The sequence below is a fragment of the Mytilus edulis genome, chromosome 4 (assembly GCF_963676685.1).
Source record: "Mytilus edulis chromosome 4, xbMytEdul2.2, whole genome shotgun sequence".
Lineage (NCBI taxonomy): Eukaryota > Metazoa > Mollusca > Bivalvia > Mytilida > Mytilidae > Mytilus > Mytilus edulis.
Window position 1 is genome coordinate 49,732,312 of NC_092347.1, and position 18,850 is coordinate 49,751,161.

The following is an 18,850-nucleotide window of genomic DNA, read 5'->3' on the forward strand; positions in this document are numbered from 1 at the left end:
CTATTTAAATTTTATTCCATATGACATCTAGTTTACGCCTTATCAAGTTGCCATGCATGGCGATGTCAGTGTTAATTAGGGGTTTCTTTACTTGTGCGTCATGAGTGTTTCTTTGTGTCTGTAGTCTCTTTTTTGAAAGACAGACCCAACGGACTATGCATTTAAAAAAACAAAAAAAATATGATTTATCAATTTTATATCAATCAACGAAGAATCAGGGCTATTCTTATGACCAACACTAGATTTCTTTGTATATCATGATCTATATAAGTAGTTTAAAACGTATTGTTCCAACTTCTCTTGTATCCCAGAAACCTTTTAAGTAGATTTTGCGCACTAGTTTTCAAAACTTGAGTTCATCGGCTTGCAAGTTATTAAAGTTTGAAAATTGAATTAAGTGTTGTACTTTTATGGTTATAGGTCCTGCACAACTTCGGTTTGCGTTCATGTCAGAAAAAACGAGCCGCGTCTTTACGGTCACAAGACAAACATTTCTTGTCATAAGCATTACTTTCTTTACGTTTTTTAGACATTCGATTGATAACCATTCATAATATAACAATGGGATTAAATTGTAATATAGATTACCGTCCTATGGTTCCTTCGTTAACATATAGTATTGAAGTGGGTCAAATAAATTGTCGTAGAGAAAAACATACTGATTTCCTTAAATGCAACTTATGTTTATGCGCGAATAATATGACCGAATTGTATGATTATATATAAGCGTACCAATCCAGGACCATGTAGTCTGAGTGTTGCCATCTAGACGTTGTTTGGTTATATCTGTCTTTGGGTTACTGTCTTATTGCCGTTAACATCATCTTTTATCATAACTCAAAACACATTTATGTTATGCGTGTGACGTGACTAACTTTCATGAATGTTGTTTGCGTAGACGATTGCCGATTTATTGAATGAAAAAAGAATGGAGAGCTATAACTATATAACTGGAAATTTTTTATATCAAAGATTCAAATTATGAAAAGAAAAAAGGACAAAAACCGACCAACATATTAAAAAAAATAATAATTCAAAATTTAAAACAAAAGACACGTTGTTAATTGTAACAACCAGTTAATGTATCAAAACTGAAACAAAATAGAGAATGGAAACAGAGAAGTTGTCAAAGGGACAACAGCTTGTTATATATACGTTCATAAGAACGGGTTTTCCGAACAATTTTAGAAAACTTTATCCAACTTGAAATGTTAAACAGAGTCGTTTCTTGATATATTATCAATTTCCATGATAAAATCAGAAAATTTATTTTGTGTGTTTATAACATGAATTTAAGATAAGAGACAAAATGTACAAGGTGCTGATTGCCTGACCTCGATATTTAACCACACACGCTGAGATGGATTGATAACAATGTATGCTAGAGTTATCAGTCCTTAAGATAAATGTATTGACAAGATTGGATTACCTCCCTTAAACCGGACTAATTCTTGGCAATGTAACAAAATAACGTCAGCCAATCAGAAAACACTTTACATCCAAAATTAAATTATTTGATATTGATAAAACTTATTTTGAATGGGTTTCATAGTTTATGAGTACTTAGTTAAAACTTGAGTAACGCATTTAACAAAATTAATTGGTTAGCAATAACCGGTCCCGTTACGTGCGTACGTCGAGTAAGGTAGGTATGTAATTTAATTGATAATCTCTACTTGAACGTTATTTAATTTTATTAATGAGGTTATCTCTCATATGGTATATATATACATGTAGGATGAACAGTTCAAAAGAAAGTGTAGTTCATCGTCAATGTCTCCATTGTTGCAGCAAAGACATCTTTATATATATAATATATATATGTATTACCAAAGTCTATATAAACTATAGGTATACAATTATATCAACATCAATAATACATACATAAACACAGACTATGTGACAGCAGAAGGTGTTGTAATGATAAACAAATATTATTTTAACATTTCGGATCTAAGCTTAAAAGATCCAAATATAAATTTACCTAAATTACACAATTCTTTTACATTATTAGTACTCATCAGTTTAATTAATTTGTACATCGACGTTTTTTCCAATAAAATGGCTTAATATAAATTGTTCTAAAACCTTGAAAACGTGGACATTTGAGGATGAAATGAAACTCATCCTCTATATCATTTTTACAAAAAGTACATATTCTATTATTTCTTGTTATACCATAAAATCTTCCATTTTCTATAGCTAAGTTGTGGCTACTTAATCTTATTTTTGTTATACATTTTTTGTAAACATTTGGAATTGATTTGCATGAATAAAATTGCAGACAAAAATTATCTAACATATATTTATAATTAGAACATTTTGGAGACATATGCAACTGAGCATCAAGTTCTTGTTTTAGACAATCGTACAAACGTTGCTTTATAACAGCAAAATATACATCAGACAAGTCACAAATAAGGTTTTGGCTATACCATACATCACCTAAACCAATAAGAAAAAGTTCGTTCTTTATAAAATACAACCAGTTACACTTATTATTTGGACATCTCTCTAATTCACAATATAAGTAGTTATAACATTTTTTCAATATACAGTTTGAAGTATTCAGCAATTTAAACCAATATTTGAAAATCTTACATTTTCTTGCAAAAATAAGAGGCAATCTACCTAGTCCTTGATCTATCATAACATTGTTAGTAGACAACTTAACACCAAGTATATTTTTACAATAGTTCATATGGACTATCTCTATTGCCGGGGCTTTATGTGCACCCCATATTTCGCTTGCATAACTCAATAAATAATTTATATAAGTATCAAACAGTGATAACAAAGTGACATAGTTTAAACACATACTTTTCACATTTCTTCTTAAAGCAAACATTGCTTTTCTACCTTGTTCTGACAATTTCTGTTGTAACATATTATATTTGCCATTAAAATTTAAAAGTACACCAAGGTAAGTAAAATTATCAACAACTTCAATTTCCTTATTATCATGATACCATTTCTCATCAACATGAACTCTTCCACCTTTCCTAAATACAACAATTTTAGTTTTATCAATATTAACATTCAATGACCATTTTGATGTATACTCATATTATGTATCAAGCATATTTTGTAACCCCAAAACAGATTCTGAGAAAATAACCATATCATCAGCATACATAAGTAAAAATAAATTCAATTCTTTCATCTCATATGGTATGGCATTACTATTAATGAAAGCCATTTCACAATCGTTAACATATAATGAAAAAATTATGGGAGATAACACCTCTCCCTGCATCAAGCCCAATTCATTGGTAAAGTATTCAGAATTAAAACCATCAACACATACACAAGTAGACACATTGGTATACATAGATTTAATTACAGTTAAAAGTTTACCCTACTCTGCTTTGGTATTTCAAGATATCGCCCTCTTTCAATAGATAAAGTATGAGCACTTTTATTTTGTTTATATAGTATATTAAAAAAGAGGGGTTTTTTTTGTTTTGACTGATGCCAGTCTCTTGCATCTAAAAGGCTATGTCATTGATTCTCTCTTGAAAGGGTTTTAAATACATTTTAATATCAAAAGAATTTAGATTAATAAAATGAAATCCAAGTCCGGAAATAAACCATTTTGACATTTCATTCTTGATATTTGAATGTTTCTATATCTCAGTAAATTGGATTGAATACTGAACTTTTGCGTCATATCGATCAAATTATTTGACTATCCGATATATATATACTGGTCCAAGGACACAGTTATCGTCCTTTGGTTTTCATAGTCCCTAGTGTGAATAGTGTATAACTTGCATTTTTTTTATACACTTTCCCAAATTATTTCTTGATACTTAATGCATGAAATATTAAGTAGGGGTGAAATGACAGTGCACGCAGGATCAATCATCAAAAATTCAAAATTCATCCAGACTAAAATTGTATCAACAATTTCATAATTCAAATCAGCGTAGTCCTTATTTTGTTGTGGCTGAGTAATAAATTAGAAAGGACATCTGTGTGTATAATAAGATTGAGTGCACACAATATTGCTATTGAAAAATAGGCGACATTTAGGTTAACCCACTGATGAACTAGTGTGTAATGTATGTAAATCGGGCGAGGTAGAAGATGAAAATCACTTTTTAATGAAATGTGAAAAATCTTCTAACTACAGAATAAACTTTAAAACTATTATATTAAATATACTTCGTACATGTTGTAATGAAAATCAGCTAAATATTAAAAGTTGCATTAATAGTAATTCTTTAAAAGTCCTGAAAGTGACATGTTCCTATATATATACATAAATGTCTGGTATATAGAAATGAGATTTTACCTTCTTAACTATAACATATTTAATTATGCTGTACTCATTGTTCAGTATATTGTACTGAAATATGGGCCTTTGCCAATTATTGTTATTGTGTTTGTGCCAAAAAGATATTTGTATTTTTATATTTGTTAAAAAAAAATTGGCTGCTGAATCTTTATGTTAAGTAGTGATTTGGTCCAGTTAAAAAAGGTCAGAAATTAGTTCGTCTGAAGCTGTCAAACTGAATTTTAGACCCCCTTAATACATAATTGTCAATATTTTGAGTTAGAGCTGGTAGAAATTTCTATAATCTTAGTATTATTTGTACAACAGCAGTATATACTACACGGTAAAAACCTTTTAGATAGAGTAGGTGCGATTTTTTTAATTTGAATTTATTGTCTAAAAGAAATGCACTACGAAAAATACTGTGTTCTCGGGCCTACTAAATCCCAATACTTGACCACCGTTACCCATTTGCCTCGATATACTTAATGACAAACTCGACTTAAACTTCCATCATAATTTGATTGAATCAACTAATGTCGATATGCATGTGTTGTAACTAACATGTATATACATACATGTATACCAGTGGCGTAGCTATGCTATTTTTAAGTGTACGCCCTAACCTCCGCGAGGGGTTTTAGGCCCCAATCAGACCCAGGCTATAACACCTTCCAGTAGTAGGTTCGAGGCGGAGGCACATTTCTGTCATTAAAAAAGTTGAACATACCTTATAGACTACTTTTGTTTTATTTATCTTTTATGTTTAAGGTATTCGTTGTGTTGATTTGAAATCTAATGGTCATTGGTGTTAGAGAAAATATCTAAACCAGTTACTTTAAAATATGTTTAAAATGAACCGTGGCGTAAAGCCCCTTTTTGCACAAATGTCTATGAAATGATTAATTTCCAAGTTGTGTAGGTGCATTATGAACATTCGTAAAGGGTTCCATGTAACCGTGGTTCTCGCTAGATTACCGCTTCCCACCAAAATTGAATCATTTTATCAGTCCATTACACCTAGATTTTAAATAATCAAACATTTTCTTTAGATTTTTTTTCTTGATCTGGAATATTAACTCAGTTTACCCAAGTGTCATGACAATATCTGAAGGTTTTCAAAATTATCATGTAAAAATAATAAGCATAGAGAGTCTGTCAGCTGCTAAAAGATAAGTCCATATGTCAATTGAAAAATGGAAAAAAATATACTTTCAAAATTTTGCTTCAGACAAAAATCACAAACAAATTCTGCCAAAGTTTCATAAAATGAAGGGTAGGCAAAGTAATTGAAGTGTTACAAACTTCAACCACAGACTGTATCACTTGTTAACTGCAAACAGAAATTCCTTTTATCAGTAAAATACGGGAAAATTAAAAATATAAATTCATCATTATGGTCTGGATACTCTTATGAGAATAAAAAGCTCCTGTCCAACTTTCGTAAAATTTCATGAAGGATTGACAAAATTATTGATATTAAAATAAACTTTTACCACATATTGAACCTAAATGTTGACGCCGCCGATGAAATTTTCTTGTTTTCAAGTCAAAAATGTCGGCTCGGCTAAAATTCAAAGCACATATCGAATCTCAGCTGATTATGAATTTCTTTAAATGAAGGAAAGTAAGAAGACTTCCAAGAAGATTCAGACTATATCTGGCAGAAAAACTTTAACCAATATATAATACCGTACCATTTGATCAAAAGAAAATTTTGTCACTTTTATTGAACGGGTCGGAGGGGTCCTGCTACCGAATCCTAGGTTTAAGAACATGAAGTTCCGAGGTCCCAAATATAAAGAAATTTAAACCCCGACATCCCGAAATTCAAAAAAAGAATTCCCGGATCCCGAAAGGATCAATCCCGAAATCCCGAGCTTAAAAACATCCGATCCCGACGTCCTGAAAAAATTCCTGCCCCATCTTTATTCGCAATTACAAGCTATTGAAGAAAGATTTAAAAGACTGGTGTGCTTTAAACCAGATCTTTTTAACTTATTGAGATTAAAATAATATTTTTTATCGAAATTCAAGTGTACGCCCGGGCGTTTTGACGTAAACGTAGCTACGCGCCTGCATACATTAGGATACTCGTGTAAAATTAGATTTTGAATTCCATCTTAAAAATGCGCTTACGGCGAGTATAGTTCCAACTTCCGTACCACGTCTTGATAACGGAAACATGACGAGGTCCATAGATGCTACAAACCTTCATTTTCTAATTCATATTTGTTTTTTTGTTCATTATACTGTACATAAATCAGGTCATTAGTTTTCTCGTTTGAATTAATTTACATTTGTCAATTCGGGGTTTTTTATAGCTAACTATATGGTATGAGTTTTTACTCATTGTTGAAGACCGTACGGTGACCTTTAGTTGACAATTTCGGTGTCATTTGGTCGTTTGGGGTGAGTTGTCTCATTGGCAAGCATATACCAAATTGTTTAATTACTTTACATTATACACATAACAATTTATTGTGGGTTGCTTCATGTAACAACGATAAAACGTTTTTTCAGAATAATTTACAAGTAAAATAATTAAAGAAAAGTTTAAATTATTCATAGGAAAATTTTGTTTAAGAAAAAGACTTTGACTTACGTAATGTTGACTCCATTAATAATTCCTTCTGAAATGGCTTTGTCAATTGCAATTGTGGCCGCTGCCGCATTGTTTTCAAAACCAAGTCTTGGATGTCTGAATGGACTCATCATTCCAAGTTTAATGTTCTTATTCGCAATTAGCTTAAATATTAATAACATTAAAACTCCTTTGAATAAACCAAACATAACTGTTATGTTATTTTTCTACATTAGATATTGCATAAAAAATAATGAATTCGAAATATTTGGAAACTGTCTACAAACTCCTAGTGGTGGAGTTTAGTAGTAGTGGATTTGTAATGTAATTAATTGTCTAAAGGTAGGAATATATAATGCAATCCAAAAGATAATCATGTGATAGGATTATACTGACGAATAAGAAACGATTTCTATTTATAATTTGACCAATATAATATAGATTATTTAAGCTTCATCCGATAATTAACCAAGACCATACGGTGACCAATAATTACTTTCTTGAACATAATTCTATACTATCTGGTGGGTAGTCTCATTTGGCAAGCATACCAATAACCATAACCGTTTAACACATAGTTTTTTGACAAACTAGATATGAAAAACAGCCCTATACACACAAAAAAAATTCGACACATTAACATATGTGTAGCATATATCTTGCAATGAAATACATTTTGGGGTAAAACTGCTGTTCCTAAATGAATATAATTTAAAATTAAGATTTCAAAATGAAGCTATTTTTTCGTTTTTGCAGCACGAAAATAGGTCGAAAAAAATCCCTTGAATTTGACAGTTGTAGGTAACTAAATCCTACATTTTATTGCAGTAAAACATTTATGGGTCATAAAAATATATCTTGGGTATTTCAAAGCAATTCTATAGAATATTTTGGAAACTTAAGGTTACATGGTTACTAAAGCTTGTACACAGGTTAAATAAGTGGGAAATTTGAATGGTTAACTTCCAATGATGGTTGGTTTCTTATATGCGATGAAATGAAAATATGTGAATTTTTCTCAATAGTACTGTTCACTATTGGACAGGATATAGACAATAACTGTTTAGTGTCTTTAAATATCAGCTGTATTTGTACGAGGCTAGGAAACAAGGTGTATGCGAGCTTTTAGCGAGCTACTACACCTGTTTCGAGCCGAGTACAAATACAGCTGATATTTAAAGACACTAAACAGTTATTGTCTTTATCCTGCAATTAATTCTGTATATTGTTTGTGTTTTGAAAGACACAAAAACTAACATATTAAGCATTTATTTTAGATTTGTAATCCCTTGAGGCCCGCGTAGTAATATCAAAATCACACATTACGCTGAAGACGGGTTCGCAAAAAAGAATCTCAAATGGTCAACAATAATACATCGCTCAAGGTGAATAATTATCTATTTTAACATAACAACTAATTTCAACAGTAAAAACAAATAACAAAACATTGTCAAATTTGAAACAGAAGTATACGAGTTGTCCTACGCTTCAGACTTGACATTCACTAAACATGCATGCTGAAATTGACATGGTTGATTTTGTAACACAATCATACACATTCAAGTTTTGAAATCGACAATTGTCATCGTCATTGGAATGCAACTGGAATACACATTCTGAGGTCACACAGGTTCAAACAATACTCAGTCCGGCAGTGGGCGGAGCTTTAAAGCGATATCTGTATAGTATACAGATACAGTATAGCGATATCTGTAGGGCTGTATCTGTATAGTAGGACACCCAATTGCAGGATAAAAAACTTTAATCATGCCAAGTATTTCTTTATTTAAAACAAAGATAGATTCTGCACATTTTTTTGAAAAGTGCAAATTTAACAAAGACTAATGTATAATGAACATCTGAAGGGTCATATTTAGTAGATTTATGAAACTTAGTTTTAAGACATGCAAATATAGATCAAATGCTATTACCATCCATAATTAAGAAGCATATACAACAGCTAAAAGAAAAACGAAACCCACCGTATTATTAACTATAGGTCGATGAGGGAATATAGAAAAAAAATTCAAAAACATATGAAAAACCTGAGGACAAAAAATCCGAAGGAATATTGGAAAATTTAAAATGGGGGAGGGAAAAGAAATAAACCTAACATAGCATTAGATGTACTGTTTGATTTTTTTCAAAAATTTAAATAACGCCGAGAATACCAATGACGTCACAACTGAGCCGAATGACATGTAAATGAAGTTTTGAATTCAGAAATTACCCGCGCAGATGGATTATAAGTGTATACGAGAATTGAAAAACGGAAAGGCCAGTGGCGATGATTTAATAATCAATGAATTTATTAAAAGCACATCACACATTTGTATACCCGTTTATGTGAAACTTTTTAATATGATTTTTGATTCTGGTACTTTGCCTGAAATATGGGATATTGGAAATATTATACCTTTTTATAAAAACAAGGGTGTCCAATCTGATCCCCAAAATTATAGACCAATTACTATACTCAGCTGCCTGGGAAAACTTTTCACATCTGTTTTAAATTTTAGATTGAGTTCTTTCTTAGAGGATTATTCATTATATGAAAACCAGGCTTTCGATACTGTTTGGCGGTCTGGTCTATGGTCAAAACTTATAAAACATTTGATTAACGGAAAGATGTATAACGTTATTGTCAACATGTACAATAATATCAAATCACGTATTCACTTTGGCTCAGATTTTTCTGAATTTTTCCCTTGTTCCATTGGTGTTAGGCAGGCAGAAAATCTCTCTCCTTTGCTTTTTTCCATTTATCTCAACGATCTGGAATTGTTTTTACAGAATGATAATATAGAAGGTTTGTGTACTATCTCTGATGAGTTAGAGATAGAGTTAAATGTTTATTTAAAATTGTTTGTCATTTTATATGCTGACGATACTGTCTTAATTAATGGCAGAATCTCAGATAGATTTACAAAGACAACTGGACTCCTTATATGGATATTGTGAGTTATGGAAACTAAGAGTAAAGCTGGAAAAAAGTAAGAATGTAATTTTTTCACAAGGTAGACTACCGCAGAATATTGTTTTTAAGTATGATAATATAAAACTAGATATTGTGAGTGAATTTACTTATCTTGGTGTATTACTGTCTAGATCAGGAAATTTTTCAAGAGCTAAAAAAAGGCAATGTGAAAAAGCAACACATGCTATGTACGATATCATTCGAAAAGGTAGAGTACATAATCTTTCAATTGAATGCCAACTTGATCTATTTGATAAAATTGTTAAACCAATACTTCTGTATGGGTGTGAAGTCTGGAGTTTTGGAAATAATTCCGATGCTAATCGAGAGGGTTTATATTAAATTTTGTAAAATATTACTTGGAGTAAAAAAGTCTACTCCTGATTTTATGATTTATGGTGAATTGAGAAGATATATCCATTAGATATTTCAATTAAGTTACGAATGATAAACTATTGGTTCAAGTTGGTAACCGGAAAACTTGACAAATTGCCTTTTATTTTGTATAACTTAGCAACTGCCATATATGGTACAAATATGTTATGGTTAAAACAAGTCAAATCAATTTTAGACACGTGTGGTTTGTCATATGTATGGGACAATATCTTTTTTGTAAATAAAACATGGCTACATGTAACCATCAAACAGAATTTAATAGATCAATTCAAACAAAAATGGCTAGCAAGCCTACAGGAATCACCAAAAGCATTAAATTATCGTTTATTTAAAGATACTTTGGAGTTTGAGAAATACTTAAATATTTTGGATGACAGGCAAATATCCTTATTTCTTAAATTTCGAACTTTGAACATGAAATTTCCAATAAAAACTGGAAGATGGCAAAACATAGAATGAGAAAACAGAAAATATGTATTGTGTAATTCAGATGCCATTGGTGATGAATACCATTACATTTTTAATTGTTCAGCTTTTGATTACTGTAGAAAACAATGTTATTGCATTTTACTATAGAAATAGACCAAACACATTGAAGTTTTATGACTTAATGAATTCAAAAAAGTGTACAGAACTGAACGAACTATGTAAACTTATTAAGGAGATCAATAACAAATTGAACTTTTCTGGGTGAAGAAATGTGAATGCCTCTTTCGTACATTATTTATTTATGTAATTGTATTGAAATATGCACAATTATCTCTATACCTTTGTAATTTGGTTTGTGAGAATTAAGATATATAGGTAAAACGAAAATATCAGACAAAATTTATTTAATGATATACAATTAGATGGTGAACATTTTATTCATTTCCCTGATGATCAAAAAAAAATTATCATATATATTAAACCCAACTTCCTTTAGACATGTTAGATTATTGGCTTCTTTATTAAAAGGTCATTAGAACTGAGGACTGACGTCTTATTGTAACATGGATATTGAATATTGAAATAAAATAAAATCACTTATGTTTTAGTGTCTATTGGATTAACTTTCGTACATTATTGTTTTATTGTTATTTTGTTGTTTATTGTTTGTTTAAACTTGTAAAGCCACAAATATTGTAAATGTTTAATGACAGTTAATAAAATTATTTTATTTTTAAAAAATATTAACATTTTGTACACATGACGGTCGTTTTGTCTGCAAGTTCGAATTAATATATACCGTGAAGGATATCTTTTGGTGGCTTTCGATCCGCCTCTTTGTAAATATGACATTAGCATAAAAATAAGAAAATGAGGTATGATTTCCAATGAGCCAGAGACAACTTAAGTTTAATCTGCTGTTTGATTGGATATTATAGAATAGGAAGAAACGAAGAAAAGACAGAATAACTCATATTTCACAAAACATTTTTTTTCTAACCGGAATAATAAGTTTTACTTGCACAAATCCCAACAAAAACCGGGGATGCCCCGAAATGGTCTGCATGTAAGATGGTCGCATTAAAAATGAACACAACTGCCGATTCATTCATATCTGACATATCAATGCACCATGATATAAAATTGATTAGATAACGACCATTCTGAACAAATGATCACAAATCCTATTATCGCTGCGTAGCAGTAGCTTTGTTAACCCCTTATCGTTTCTTTCCTGTTTAATTATTAAGAATAAGGCTTATTTTGTCGGAAATTGGTATAAATATAGTAGCATCACAATTCAATTCGTAAAGTCTAATTAGAGCGGTTAATATAGATTTATTTAGATCTGGACTGACCCGTTAATATCATTAAGAAATAAATCCGTTGGCCGACTTTTACTAGTACTTTCACTGCTTTCACAGAGTGTCTTCAACCTATGCCAACATTTGAAAAATAAATATGCAACCTATGCCTACAAACAAAATACAATAGGTGTTGTTATAATGTGAACACTATGTTACTAACGCAATGCCACGCCACTTACGAAGTAATTTATGTAAACTTAGATGTGGAACTTTACCTCTGTCTGTCGAGACGGGTCGTTATACGAAACCACCAATACTGTTAGGAGAAAGAATTTGTCCATTTTGTAATAATGCTGTAGAAGATGAAATACACTTTTTGATTAATTGTGACATTTACAGTGACTTAAGGTTTAATTTGTTTCACAGAGCTATGGTCATGGATAATTCTTTTTGTACAAAGTCAGATTTTAATCAATTTGTATTTTTAATTCAAAATGCTGAATTACAATACGAGTTATCTATCTTGGTGCATAATATGATAAGAAGACGTCGCGCTCTGAAAAGTAATCTACAGTCTTAATTGTATATTTTCGTAAAAGTCAAAGTTATATTTAATTTATTTATTTTTTAATTCATGATTGTATATTTCTGTAAAAGTCAAAGTAACAGTTATTTTTTAATTATTATTTTTTTTTTAATTCATTTCAATCATATTCTTTTATTGACTATTTTACTGAGAGGGTTTTAATAAAACAAGATTATTTCGTTTTATTCTTCGCAATCTGTTTGTATAACCTCTTTAAAATATATTCTTTTATCACATATCATTTATTTATTTTTTACGTCATACTTAATTTTGTCATATCTATTTTTAAAAGATATGTTTTTTGGTTTGTTTTTTTTGGGTTTTTCTTTTTACTACTTATGTTAATATTTTTTTTATGATGTGTAATATCCGGATAATTTTAAACATTTTTAACATTTTATTATGTTTTTATTTTGTATTTGTTAAATAGATATATATTTGTATATATAGTGTCTCATAAGCCTTTCTAGGCTGGGTATTTGTCTTATTTTATTATTGTGCAATGTATATTATATAAACTGTATAAACAATCTGTAGACAAGTATGTGACACTTTAATAAAATAAATTATTATTATTATTATTTATAATTGAATTATTAATTACCTGTTAAATACAGTCAGTATTTTAAAGAATTCAAACTTACTCCTTTTGAATAAAACAACACCAGTGAAATACTGATTATAAATTATAAGTATGGTGACCAGACCCAATATTTTTTAGAATTAATCGTCAAACATAGTATATGGCTATATTATATATCATTGGATTCGGAAACATGAGTACTTTTGAAATAACGATGTCGTCAAAAAGAAATGTGGTAACAGTTTTGCATAAAATAAGATCAAAGATCAAATTTCGTTTTTTTTTTTTTTTTTCTTACATTATTTTGAAATTTGAAGATCTATACAACAATTAAGGTTAAATTTCAGATACAGACATTTTTTTCAAATCAATGAACAATGAATTATCTCGAATATGTAAAAAAAAAAATGAATTAGGAAATCGATTTATTCTGGAAATTGGCGTTTTTCAAACACTTGATCTATTATGCAAATATTCTGTTAAAGTTACAGTAGTTAACTTGGCTGCTGACATTCAACTTAGCAATAAAGGATAAATATTATTATTTTACCTGAAGCCTACTATCATGGAGGCGTATCTTGCATTAGCTCATTCATGTAATTCATTAAAACTAAAAAGCTCCCAATACCTCGAAAACAGTTCCAATTCAAAAATCCAACCAAAAGAGATCAATACAACAGAATTATGTTAGGAGTATCTTCTGGTTCATCTATCAAGGAACGTGATTTGAAATTTCTACACAATTCTGACCCTTTACAGGAGTAAAGCTTTTTGTTGTTAACAAACACAAGACTGTTTTACAATGAAATTTCCCTTCAATGAAAACACAAGATCCTGCAAGAATTCGGCTGACATATGCCCTTTAAAATACACGGAGTGTAATCAATCATTTTAACACTCGCCAACCGTATTGTAAAATTTACGGAGTAGGGGGGTTAGCAATGTGTAAGGTGCTCCAAATTTTTAGTTTGAAACGAAGTACGTAAACAAGCTGTTTCAGTGCCGCCTCACGGGGAGGTAACCCGACTAAACTTGCATCTTTACTGGTGGCAAGCTTGGGGTGCATTGGACAATTATTATGATGGAATGGTTTTAAAGAGATTTTTCTGATCATAAAGCTTTGAAATTTACTTCCATGCACAAGCAAGGGCTTCATCTACACAATTTTTCTAGTAAGACAATATTGACTGTAGTGAATACATTTTTAAATTTAAAGTCATAAGAAACCTCAAATCAAAAAAAATTAATGCATATGATTTTTATAACTCAATGGATAGTTTTCATTATAAAACTTATGTACATATACTTTTTTCTGAAGAAAATTCTTTAATTTATTCATATTTAGAAGAAGTTTACTTTATTTGAATAGCTTCCTTCCAGCAAGCTATTCCCCCGACATATTTTCCGTATGCAAGGTGACCTCAGTGTGACCCATCTCGTAAAAATCCGGTGACCACAATACGCATGGATGTCCTTAAAATAAACTATTATCTGAATTTACATGTTAAACACGTGCTCACTTTCCATGCTTTTTTGTTTATTTTTCGTCAATTGTTGACAAACAGGTGACAATCGTTAAACTTCGGCTTCAAAACACGAACTTTAATTACCTGCCATATTTTCACAACAACACTGACCGATTGAGAAAAAAAATTGACAATTATACGAAATTTACACGAAAAAATGATAAATTCGAGCACAGAAGACGAAGTTTAGGATGTTTGTATGCATTAGTTCAAGAATTGGAAGAACATTATTTTTCACCGGTCACTCGTTTCTTATGACTTTAAGAATATTAACATTTGTACAACAATAGTGTGGTAAATATTTATATCGTTCTTTTTTGAAAAAAAGGACAAGACATTATATAATGGAATTCATCACCGATGTCAGCAGATTCACAAAGGTGGCATAGCCTCTCGGGTCTTTGAACATTTTGCCACCTCCCTGTCTCCACTGGCAAACGGTGATTGCCACATCTAAATTTACATAGTTTCAGTGCATTTTTTAACGATAAAACTGAAATATAATCAGTTTCAAATTTAAGTTCTGTTTTGAATAATTTATAACATAAACCTTTTGATGATTGATTTACATTTGCAAACCATTCTTGTTTAAACTGATCTTTTAACTTTTGTTCAATACTTAATACAATCCATTTTTTTGAGATACAATCTTGATTTTGCCAAATGTTTGACATACCACAATTATCAAAAATACTTTTGATAAATAACAACCATTTGTTTTCAATTCCATACTTATTATAATTAATATATATCAACTTATATAACATTGACGAAATCTTGTTATCAAGTGTGTTATCAAGAAGGTTGCATCAAAATTTTATCATCCGTAATTTAAAGTATAAAGAAATCGGATATCTTCCCAATTTCCCGTAAACCATAAAATTTGGAGTCGATCTTTTTAACCGTAAAACATGCTTACAAAAACTCAAATGTACTCTTTCTAAAATGTCAAGATTTTCGTATCCCCAGATTTCGGCCCCATATAAGAGTATAGGTAAAACAGCTTTGCCAAACATATCGAGCTGGCATTCTATAGATAGATGGTTTGATCTACACTTCTTAATAACACAATACATAGCTCTAGTAGCTTGATCTCTAAGATATTTTCTAGTTGCAAAAAAAAAGATGCAGTTCTAGAGAATATAACACCAAGGTATTTATAGTTTTTAACAATTTCTATCTCTTCGTTATTTATATAAAATTTCAAATTATTCTGTGGTTTACCTTTTGAAAATATCATTACCTTTGTCTTGTTAACATTAATTTTAAGTTTCTAGTTTTCACAATATTGAGAAAAACTATTTAGAAGTAATTGCAAATCTGTGCTTAACTCAGCAAGTAAAATCGAGTCATCAGCATACAATAAGACAAATATCTTAAAATAAATATCCAGTTCATCTTCTATATCAGATGTAATCATGATCTAAAAATTCATGAAGATCATTTAAGTATAAAGAAAATAATAAAGGAGAAAGATTTTCCCCTTGGCGGACCCCAATATCACTAACAAACATGTCAGATGCTTCATTATTATGTACAACTCTTGATTTTACATCTTTATACAAATTTTCTACAATTCTGAGAAATTTACCAGTTATCTTATTTAAAACAAGCTTATACAGAAGCGAGTTTCTTTGAACAAAGTCGAAGGCTTTTTCAAAGTCAACGAATGCACAATGTAATTTTTTTCGTTTGACACATAGCAACTCAAAGAGTGCATACAATGAAAAAATATGATCGTTAGTAGAGTAGCCCTGTCGGAAGCCTGCTTGATTTTCGTTCAAGATATTAAGTTCATCAACAAATTGAATGACGATTAAACTCCTCAAATAAGCGACTTTTCCTTACTTGGTCACCGTATTATAAGTTTATATATATATCTAAAATAGGATAAAGATATATAGATTCCTACACTGCAACAAGTGTGTTACGATATTTCTCCACTCGAGACAGTTAAATTTCATTATTTAAAGCGCGAGGCTTGCCGAGCATTTTAAATAATTAAATTTAACTGTCGAGAGTGGAGAAATATCGTAATGCACGAGTTATAGTGTCGGAATCTGTTTCTCTGATGACTTTAATCATTCTTTTTCAAAGATTTTCAGAAACTTGTGTTCTTTATATGCGACGTCATCGGGCAAGGTCGCCTTTTTTCATGACGTCACAATAGGAAAATTGAGAAGAAAACAAAACATTTTGACGTCATAATCAAATTTCGACTAATCATTTGCCGAGAACAGATTTTTCACTAGTGAGGAGAAATATTTTTCTCACACCGGTCAGGAAATGTGAAAATAGCATAAAAATTAGAGAAATATATATATACAATTCGTCTAAACATCAACCCAACAATGTTAGATCTGTAAATTTGCAAAATTGGTTCTTCCCTCGCCGGGATTCGAACCCATGCTACTGTGATATCGTGACACCAAATCGCCTGCACTGCAGCCGTCCCGCTAGACCACACGACCACCTGGGCTCTCAAATTAAAGAGCTTTCGGTGGGCATGTGTTACCTTTCCACGTCAGTTTTAATCTAGCGGCGTACTACAGTACATGATATATAAGGCATGAAGATGTTATTGTTACAGATCAGCTAAATTATCTATAGTAAAGGATCCTACAAATTAATGTAAGATACAGTCACAGAAAATAATTATATTCATAAGTACGTCTGAGTCAGTGACAACCCTACAACAGATGTATCCATCGGATCGCCATCAATGATGGTGATACATGGCTGTGTACATAATGTATATACAACTCGTCTAAACATCAACCCAACAATGTTAGATCTATATATATAAAAGTCTATAAAAACGACCAACCAGCAAATTTACTATGTACCGGATCGTCTAGAATAGGCGATACTATGCAGATAAGGAAAAAATTATATCAGTCTAAAGATTTGCACAACGGTACTGATATAAGATGTTATAATACGAAAATGTTGTTATATATATATATAGATTCCTACACTGCAACAAGTGTGTTACGATATTTCTCCACTCGAGACAGTTAAATTTCATTATTTAAAGCGCGAGGCTTGCCGAGCATTTTAAATAATTAAATTTAACTGTCGAGAGTGGAGAAATATCGTAATGCACGAGTTATAGTGTCGGAATCTGTTTCTCTGATGACTTTAATCATTCTTTTTCAAAGATTTTCAGAAACTTGTGTTCTTTATATGCGACGTCATCGGGCAAGGTCGCCTTTTTTCATGACGTCACAATAGGAAAATTGAGAAGAAAACAAAACATTTTGACGTCATAATCAAATTTCGACTAATCATTTGCCGAGAACAGATTTTTCACTAGTGAGGAGAAATATTTTTCTCACACCGGTCAGGAAATGTGAAAATAGCATAAAAATTAGAGAAATATAAATGATAAATTTTATGGGGGCGATGGATCATATAATTATGATACAGTACACTACTCAATATGATATTTTAAAACAGTACTAGTATACTACAAAAAATAATATATATATCAGTCTAAAAATTTGCACAACGGTACTGATATAAGATGTTATTATACGAAAATGTTGTTATTAAATCGTGTTGACAAATATTTCGGCTCAACAAATGGCCTTCTTCAAGTGTCACAAGTTATTTGTCAGCACGATTTAATAACAACATTTTCGTATTATAACATCTTATATCAGTACCGTTGTGCAAATCTTTAGACTGATATATATATATATTTAAATTTAAATTTTATTTCATTCTGATGTCAGTATTTGTGAAATATATGTATTTGTACAATAGAATACATGGAAAGGTAGAATAAAGCATTTTTATAATAAGTAAAACAAATATATAAAAAACACCATAATTTCATAAATACTGAACTGTGAAAAAATACACTTTTCAATGTGAAGAAGTTTTTAAATAGGGTTATATTCATTATTTCCATGCATTTGATGATGTGGTTCTAATTTTTTTTAAATACCATAAAAAAATTTCATCATATATTGTATTATATTCACATGGTAATGGTATATCCTGAAATAGTTGCCACTGGACCTTAAGCAATCTTCAATAATCAATTATTTTATTACGTTAATTTCTAATACAAATGAGATCAGCAACACATAGAGTTGCCTTTATTTTGACTATTACAAGTAACAAAAAAAGTTTTGTGTACACTTAACGCCAATTTTTAACTGTTTGTAAATTGATT

General features: G+C 30.5%; 2 protein-coding genes across 2 annotated transcripts in view; both read right to left on the reverse strand.

The window, feature by feature from the left end:
* Nucleotides 1-6,994, reverse strand: part of LOC139521424 (atrial natriuretic peptide receptor 1-like) — a 65,583-nt gene extending 58,589 nt beyond the window's left edge. Inside the window, exons 1-3 of the mRNA XM_071314899.1 lie at nt 6,885-6,994; nt 2,821-3,002; nt 2,436-2,514 (exon numbers count right to left, since the gene is read on the reverse strand). Of these exons, the coding sequence (XP_071171000.1) occupies nt 2,436-2,514; nt 2,821-3,002; nt 6,885-6,994 (371 nt within the window). The remainder of the gene's footprint in view (nt 1-2,435; nt 2,515-2,820; nt 3,003-6,884) is intronic.
* The window catches only part of LOC139519895 (erythroid differentiation-related factor 1-like), a 495,405-nt gene that overhangs the window by 357,656 nt on the left and 118,899 nt on the right, over nt 1-18,850 (reverse strand). The window lies entirely within an intron of this gene.